At 38.6% G+C, this 9,648-nt stretch overlaps 1 protein-coding gene across 1 annotated transcript; it reads left to right on the plus strand.

Annotated features, from left to right (window-relative positions):
* Positions 1 to 5,056: 5,056 nt before the first annotated feature.
* On the plus strand, positions 5,057 to 6,475 carry LOC124268564 (monocarboxylate transporter 12-like; the record flags this gene model as incomplete). The annotated part of the gene is made up of 2 exons (XM_046703557.1): positions 5,057 to 5,240; positions 5,862 to 6,475. Coding segments are annotated over exons 1-2 (798 nt in total), but the record flags the coding sequence as incomplete, so codon positions are not given.
* Between the last annotated feature and the right edge of the window lie 3,173 nt (positions 6,476 to 9,648).

Raw genomic sequence — 9,648 nt, forward strand, 5'->3', positions numbered from 1 at the left:
AACCTCCTGTAAACTAAATCGTTTGTCGGCATTCCCGTATCAGTCTCGGCTCACCGAACGCTTAACACCAGCAAGGGTATTGTGAGAGACCGAGACCGACTTTTTGCTGATATGCTAGAAATTGATATTGCATCAGAGATGAAGGAACAAGGTGTGCTATACGTGAAACGTTTCACTGCCCGAAAATACAATGAGATCCAACAAACGAACACCTATTTGTTGTCATTCTCCACTCCAACTGCTCCTACTTCCATAAAGGCTGGTTACTGTCAAATCAAAGTGGATACGTACATTCCGAATCCACTGAGATGTTTCAAGTGCCAGAAATATGGCCATGGTGTAAATACTTGCACATTGTCTGTTGTGTGTGCTCACTGTGGTGAGAAGACACACACAACAGAAGATTGTGAAAGTAATTATAAGAAATGCACAAATTGTTTGAGACCATTCCTCTTCCTCTAAAGACTGCCCAATTTGGAAGCTACAGATGGAGATAAATAAGATCAAATTCACTCAAAATATTAGTTTCGCCGAAGCCAAACAGCTTGTCCAAAGATCTGAATTAAAAGAAACGTATGCTTCCAAAACCAGGACTCCATCTGAGGCAACTCTTAAAGTAACTACATCATCTTCAAGCTGCCAAACAAATTTGACTTGGGTGAAAACCACTTCTCCACAGATTTTCTCCACTGCAATATCGATTCAAACAGTAGAGTCACTTCCTGACAGGTCCGACAGTCAACCAGAGCCAGATCATGATCATGGTACATCATCTCAGTCTACCACAGTCTCTACAATCACAAGGTCTCACATTATCGCAAGAATCTCATGATTATTCGAAAAACAAAGTGGCAGAACCCCAAAATTAATAAAATTAAGGCAAGAATAAACCTAAGCCTGAATATTCGAAAAAACAAAGAATTGCAGAGGACTACGGCATAATTACAATGAGTTACAGTTATTAGTTCAAGATTGTATGCCGTCAGCATTTTGTCTGCAGGAGACTTATTTAAAGCAGACTGATCTTTTGACCTACGTCATTTCAATGCTTATCATTATTTCTCACCTCCAGGTGACAGGGCCACTGGAGGATCTTCAATCCTAGTCAAACAGTCTGTTATCCATAGCCCTATTACACTTACTTCTAATCTTCAAGCAGTTGCAGTGCGACTCACTTTACACGTTGCATTTACATTATGCTAGAAGAGTTCTGTTCAGATAATGATTTATGCATTTACAATGACGGTTCCAACACCTATTTACATCCTGGCACTGGAACTTATTCGGCGCTTGATTTATCAATCACGGATTCAAACCTACTGAATGAATTTGAATGGTCAGTTCACGATGACCTCTGCAGAAGTTACCATTTTCCTACAATTCTAACATCCGTTAACCCATCTGATATTACCCCATCTTCAAGATGGAATTTTAAAAAGGCTAACTGGCCTTTCTATCAAGCTCTGTGTTGTAACAGACTTAAACCTGAACTTTATATACAAAGTCCTGATCCTATAAAGGCTTTCTCTGATGAACTAATTAGCATTGCTGATGAGTGTATCCCCAAATCCTCTGCAATTCCACACATACGAAAACCATGGTTCAACAATGAGTGCAAACAGGCTAGGAAGGCACGGAAGAAAGCTGAGAATTATTTCCGTCGCCATCCTATGGTCCATAATTTGAATACATTTAAAATTTTAAATGCTAAGGCACGGCGTACCTTCAAGCAAAGTAAACGTCAATCCTGGCGAAATTATGTATCAAACATAAATTCACGAACGCCGATATCAAAGGTATGGAACATGATCCAGAAAATAAAAGGGAAGGGCTCTCAATCTAGCATTAAGCATCTCAAAGACGGAGACGAATTATTAACTAGTAAAACTGATATAGCAAATAAACTTGGAGAAACTTTGGCCAAACATTCTTCTTCTTCGAATTATATCCCCCAATTTCAAAACTATAAAATGCAACAGGAAAAGAAAACTATTAATTTCAATTCAGATAATGGGGAAGATTATAATGAAATATTTTCTATTCATGAGCTTCATACTGCTCTTGATCAAGCTCATGATACGGCTACAGGTGCTGATAACATACATTATCAGCTCCTGAAACACTTACCGGATTCCTGCTTAGAAACCCTTTTAAACATTTTTGATGATATTTGGACTTCTGGACAATTTCCTTCTTCATGGCGCGTTGTTATTATTGTACCCATCCCTAAACCTGGACGTGATCATACCGATCCTTCGAATTATCGACCAATCTCATTAACTAGCTGCGTTCGCAAGACCATGGAGCGCATGATAAATAATCGACTTGTGTGGTACCTGGAAACTAATAACCTTATAACAGACATTCAATGTGGTTTCCGTAAAAACAGAAGTACTATCGATCATTTAGTGCGTTTAGAATCCTTTGTTAAACATGCCATTATTAAAAAACAACATGCTGTGTCGATCTTTTTCGATTTAGAAAAAGCATATGACACCACATGGAAACATGGTATTTTAAGAGATTTACACGATTTTGGATTGAGAGGCCGTTTGCTTCTTTTTATATCACAGTTTTTAACGGACAGGCAATTTCAAGTTCGCGTGGGTTCTACCCTGTCTGATTGTTACAATCAGGATCAGGGTGTCCCACAAAGCAGTATTTTATCTGTCACACTCTTTAGTATTAAAATAAATAGTCTTTCAAAGGTTTTAAGTGATTCAAACGATGGATCTCTTTTCGTGGATGATTTGAATATTTCTTGCCGTGGTAAAAACATGCGAACTATTGAGAGACAATTACAAATTTGTCTCAACAAAATTCATAAATGGTGTCTTGAAAACGGGTTTAAATTTTCGAAATCCAAAACCAATTGTATACATTTTTGTAGGAAATACAAACCCCATAAAGATCCTGAATTATCATTAAATGGCACACCAATCAAAGTTGTCAAGGAAGCTAAATTCCTTGGTCTCATCTTTGATTCGCATTTAACCTTTCTGCCACATATCAAACATCTAAAAGCCAAATGCCTGAAGGCACTCGACTTGTTGAAAGTCGTTTCCAGTGGGGAGGGGACCAAACCACCCTCCTTCCTTTGTATAGATCACTGGTCCGATCGAAACTTGATTACTGCTCTATCGTATTTGGTGGGGCCTGTAAAAGCAACCTCAAACTACTTGATTCTATCCATCACCAGGGTCTAAGACTTTGTCTTGGGTCTTTCAGAACCTCTCCCATTGACAGTCTCTACGTTGAGGCCGATGAGCCATCTTTAAAACTTCGCCGTATCAAATTGTCCCTACAATATATCACAAGGTTATATTCTAATGAATCCAATCCTGCTCACACTTGCGTTTTTAATCCTCTTTATGAGGATTTGTATAATAAACAACCTTCACTTGTTCCACCTCTTGGGATAAGAATCCAACATTATATTTCTGCTGCTGGCATTGAGTTGGAGAATATATCTCCTTCCCGTCTTCTTTCTTCTCCTCCTTGGCAATCAGTGAGGCCACAAAGTTGACCTAACACTGACAAAGTTTTAAAAATCCGAAACTAACGAATTACAGTATAAACAAGAATATAATCAATTAAAGAATAAATATAATACATACAAATCCTCATTTACAGATGGGTCCATGGATGGTGGCGCGGTGGCATGTGCCACTGTCATTGGATCCCGAACAATATCTTCTCGACTACCAAATAATAGCTCTATTTTCGCAGCAGAAGCTAACGCCATATTAACAGCTCTTAAATATATTAATCAACACCGTAAATATAAACAATACATCATCTTTTCTGATTCTCTTTCGTGTCTTCAGGCTATTAAAAATCTTTCTTTTATTAGAAATTATTGAATTGTATAATGAACTGTTAAGGATCTTTTTAATACTGTTCATCTTCATTTAATTCTTGCTTTTTTAAAAGAAATTGATTTACAACATGAATTTTGATAAATATGTTCTGTAAATAGATGTGTTTTAATGATTGGTAGTTTCATGAGTAACTTAGATTGTTAGTGCCTGTACCCTCAAGAGGGGTTGAAGTATCGTAAAATAGTTTTCCCCCTGAGAGGGTACGTAAGTCCCAAAACTTTGAAAGTCAATTTAAACTTACCAGGATTTTTAAATGTAGTATTCTTGTTATTTTAATTTTGGCTAACATTTCTTATAATCGCCAACGGCTGACGGGATGGATAATATACAAAGATATGGTGAATATCCCCCCAATAATATATGTTATTTAAAGCCTCTTTTATAAATTACGTAAAATATTTGTGAATACATAGATGTTTGTGAATTGAAAACCTTAACATCTTTTATACGAATAATTGTTAGCAGAATGAATTTGATGAAAACGTACAACCCAACAGGGTAGAAATATCGATTGCAATATCTTAACTCCGTTATTTGCACATTAGTGCTTTGGGGATTCTCAGAAGCTTTGGTATGTCATACTACTTCCTCATTAACAACAAAATGCTTTAAAGTCATGTATGGCTCACCTTCAAATGTTGATAACATTTTGTCAACCGAACAATAGGTTAAGTAGAGATATCTATGAATACATGACACATATTTATGGATAACAGCTCCTTTTGTATTCTTTATACGACGTTTCACCTGATGAAGGAGCAAGAGTTAGATCTGAAACGTCGTATAAAGAATACAAAGAAGTTGTTATCCATAAATATGTGTCATGTAGTCATAATTCGGCCAACTTCTTAATGTCCCTATGAAGTTCTTTAAAGGCATTTATGGGTGTTAAATTTAAGGAACACAACTGTGCAGAAAACAAGCTTATGCCGTAATCGGACTTGCATCACTTCCAAATGCCAGCGTAAGCCTCGAATAATAAAGCTGACTGAAACGTTTAGCTTTCTTCAAATCATCTTTCTAACATTGATACCAATGATTTGCTTGAACTTTCTGAAGTATAAATAAGTGTCGATTGAATGATTGCTGTGTATACCATACCAAGAGTTGCAACATTGGACAGATCATGCTATAAATGGTCAACATTTTCAGAACACAATCACTTGGACATCGATATGACGAAGCAGAGTATTTATCCAGCAGTTGTTCTCTTTGCATCCTTTGCAACAATGCTCTGTGGACCAAGCATCGTGTATGCAAGCGGAGTAATCCACGTAGCGTTGCTCGAAGGATTCCAGGAGGATGTAACGGTGACAGCATGGGTTGGATCTCTCTTTTCTTGCATGTTTGCTCTCACAGGTAAGGAACTGACGAAACTTGAATAAAGAAGGCAGTTGCTAAAAGCACTTTGGTTAGTTTCATTTACTAATGCTCATGGTTTACTTTGATGCTGCATATTTCCCGTCTATTCCAGGACCAATTGGCAGCATGGTCATCAACGTGTTTGACTGCAGAACGTGTGTTGTGATATCTGGTGTCTTGATGATGGTTGGGTTCTCAGCCAGCTGTTTTGTGACCGAAATAAGGACATTGTTCGTAACCTATTCCTTAATTGCAGGTATGTGGAGTTCCAATTGGAAGACTAGTTGCCATCTAGTTTCTTCTTAATCCTGTACCGCAGATATCAGACTGAAAAGTAAACTTTATCGTTTTCTTGTTGACGTTAAAGAAATGATAAGTAATAAAAAGAATATCAAAAGCTGCCTGACAATAGGAAATATCTACTTCAAGGAGAGTCCAACGTACGCATCTGAATATTTACTTGATAAGGGGTGATTGTGGGGACGGATTCACTGATAACCTGCCAATAAAGGTTAGGTCACCCTATTGGTTTTCATGTATTCTGTATGCCATACCTGATAAAATACATACAATAATAGTCTGAAACATGGTTTTAATGTGTTGCAGTTCATATTTCAGGTCTTGGCACAGGCTTGGCACAAACCGGAAGTTTCGTCATCATTGGTTATTACTTCCCTGTAAAAACAGGTCTGGTTACGGGAATATCTATCTCAGGAATTGGACTTGGGATATTCATACATCCCCCACTCTTGCAGTATTTGACTGAAACATTTGGAGTCCACGGAGCCTTCCTTATCACCGGAGGAATAACACTTCATGTATGCATTGCCGGAATGCTTATGCGTCCATCTGACATAGAGCGCAAGAGAAAGCAACGTGTCAGAAATGAACAACCCGCAAAAAGAAATATGACATCAATATGTCGGGATGTAACGAGTGTCTACCATGTTTTAAGTAATATTTCATTTGTATTCTTTTTATGCAGTCTTTTGTGCTTTTCAATTGCTATAGCAACAGAATATCTCTTTCTTCCGGATTTCTTCATAAAACATGGATCAACATTCCAGGAGAGCGCCTTTGTTATATCAACCTCAGGCCTGGGAAGTATTGTCTCTCGGATTCTAATTGGTTTTGCTCTGAGCGACGAGAAGATTGCAAGTGCCACAATGTATTCCTCTGTGAATGGTATAATAGCAATTTTTACTTTTATGTTGCCACTGTTCAACACATCCTCACTTCTAAGAATACTTTATGGCTTCATTCTTGGATTGTATAGTGGAGGAACATGGGTTCCCATCAATACTCTAACACTTGAAATTCTTGGAATTCAAGACTTCGCCACTGGTGTGGGTGCAGCTTTATTTTCCTGTGGAGTCGGCTATCTTACAGGTCCTCCTATTGCAGGTACGTACAAATACATGAGTGAGTGAGGTAAAATGTATCGTCACATCAGCAATATTTCGGCCACATCGTGACAGCGGGATGATTATAGGACAATATTCAACATTTCCAAACGGTATAAAAGTACTATCATCAAAGGGAAGTTAAACAACTAGATTATCACATTTCATTTAAACTAGTTTGACATTATGTAAAATAGTAAATTACACATACATGAAAGAAACAAACACTATACAGGCACATAGGGATATAATTTATGTATGAATGTATATTTTTAAATCAAAGAGAAGGAGGAAATAAAGAGAAATATAATATTGTTATGCTGTACTACTAGAGACAAGCTATGATACATTTACAATTGTATTGTTTTTACAATTGTTACGTACTATGCAGCCACTGTGATATCTTCCCACAACCAGACACAAATACTGTTGATTATGAAAGTCGAGTTGCAATTATTGATTTTGGGAAAGGAGTATCAGCTACTGTTTTCCTTCTATCAATCATGTGTGTTGTGTCATCAGGTGTCTCATCAGGTGGCAAGACCTTTTCAAAGGATGTTGCATGTGGACACCTTTCATCGACATTTAGAAGTGATGCACAATCTTTTGGATGCCAACTTTTGTCACGAGACGATGTCTCAGAGCATATTCGGTGTCATGTTACTCATTGACAATCATACCATTTTGTCCTGTGTGGCTAATTATATGGAAATTCACTTATTTGAAGACATATAGCTTACTGGTAGCAGGATAGCCATACCTTGAAGCCACTATTCAGTGAGTGAGTGAGTTAAAATTTATCGTCACATCGGCAATATTTCAGCCATATCGTGACGAGAACAATTAATTGGTACACATAGTAAGTGATAGTAAATTTTAAAAGCCTGCCTACGAAGGACCGTGAAATAACTAGAGTATCACATAGAATAATTTAAAACTAGTAATTAAATCTAAAACAGTTTAACTATAGGTGACAATACAATATAAAACCGGGCTATAGATTGCCAACAACTGAAGGTAGATCACCATACTAGAGACCCCACTTTTCAAAGATACTTGTGCTGGAACATCGTAAGAAACGAGAAGAAATGTGTTAATGATAGTTATTACGAGTTTCATGCCTTCAATATCTGCCAACACCTATCAAAAACTAAATTGGAGTAGAATGCTTTAAGACCAATGGAAAAACAACGAAGAGAGTGGTAGTTGAGATGGTTGAAATTTTCTGTTTCAGGAGCCATAGTAAAAGCAAGCGGGTCGTACTACAGCGTTTTCCTCCTTTCTGGTATGTCAGGTGTAATGTACCCAGTTACGAATGTACCTTCCCACGTCAGTGATGTATTGTCAGTGATGTCAATGAAAGATGTGAAATGACATATTAGTTGCTTTGGAAGGGGTCAGTGAGTACGGAAAACCTGTACCTGTACAGTTTCAAAAACTATGTGATTATTTGCGAATAAACGAATGTTATATAGCCTTACACATATGAGCGTTATGAGACCAGTTAAAGCAATCAGTAGACTGTGTCAACATCAGTTGCGTACCCAAAATGAATATATACTGAACATCATTGAAAACGCACCACTTATAAAAGTTCAGATTATTAAAAGCACGTGTACGGAATTGATATATTTTTAGTAGATAATAACAGATGGACAACTGACAAAAACAACAACACAGACAAGACGCTCATTCATTGAAATGTTCCACAGTCAGAAAGGATCAAACACAAGTGGGGTCAAATCGAAAAGTCAATATCGCGTGTGACCGCCATTTGCATTGACACATGCAGTTCAACGTCTCCTCATTGAGTCAATAAGCGTCCGAATAGAGTTCTTGAGGATGGCATTCCACTTCTGCAGTAGTGCAGCCTCAAGTTCCCGGATGCTTCGCATCTGTTGTCGCCGCGAAAGACTGACCAATTTCGTCCCATAAGTGCTCCATGGGGGATACATCTGGCGACTGTGCTGGCCAATGAATAACCTGGATGTGTTGCTGGGCCAGATACTGCATGGAAAGTCTTGTTATGTGTGCCCGTGCTTTGTCCTGTTGAAAAGTATGGACATCTTTGTGGTGATTGAAGACAGATACGATGTGATTCTGAAGAATCTGCTCACGGTAATAAAGGGCATTAACTCTCCCATGACAGACATGAAGGCAGTCCTGTGATTGTAATTTATTCCACCCCAGATCATGACACTCCCACCACCCAAAGATCTGTCTGAACCAAACAGTCATCAGCATAACGTTCACCACGTCTACGCCAAAACGTAATCGGCCGTCAGCATTACGTACATGAAGACGTGACTCGTCAGTGACTACCACACCATGCCATTGTTGTAACCTTTACTGAAATACCTGCTTGCCCATTGCATACGCTCATTACGGTGTCTGTCAGTCAGAATTGGTCCAACGTAAGGACGTCGAGCATGGAGCCCTGTAGCGTGTAGACTGCGTCGCATGGAGTCAGCGCTGATGAGCCCCACGTCAACCTTGAACTAGTGCAGCAGTCCAGGCAGTCGGCAGTGTTCAATCACTGATATGAACAAGGTCATTATGGCGATCCTGATGGAGCGTAGTAACACGTTGTCGCCAAGGTCATTGAAGGTCACGGTTGCTGCCTGTCTACTGATGTCGTCTATGAAGCCTAACGATGGTGGAGTGGCCAAGTCCAAGTTGTCGAGCAATATCCCTGCTGCTGGTGCCAACCTGAATCATGCCTAGTGCACGTTCTCTTTCGTGAGGTGTTTACCTCGGCATCACAGTCGTTAGTGAAGCAATGAGAATCGGTTCTCATACACCTGCTTTTAATGTCACACTCAGTATGATTTCAGAATGAAATTCACGCTTTTTTCATGGCGTGGCTGCATGTTGAAGCATTTTGGAATTACGAGTCATACTGTGGACAGGAATTTGTTTCGAAAGCATTTTTTCAACTGGACATGCCCTTCGACTTCATGTTAGTTATATTTATTGATCATTGTCATGCTGAAATCCATCTT

Source organism: Haliotis rubra, unplaced genomic scaffold (assembly GCF_003918875.1).
Source record: "Haliotis rubra isolate DU_JTF1 unplaced genomic scaffold, ASM391887v1 Scf139, whole genome shotgun sequence".
NCBI classification, from domain to species: Eukaryota; Metazoa; Mollusca; class Gastropoda; order Lepetellida; family Haliotidae; genus Haliotis; species Haliotis rubra.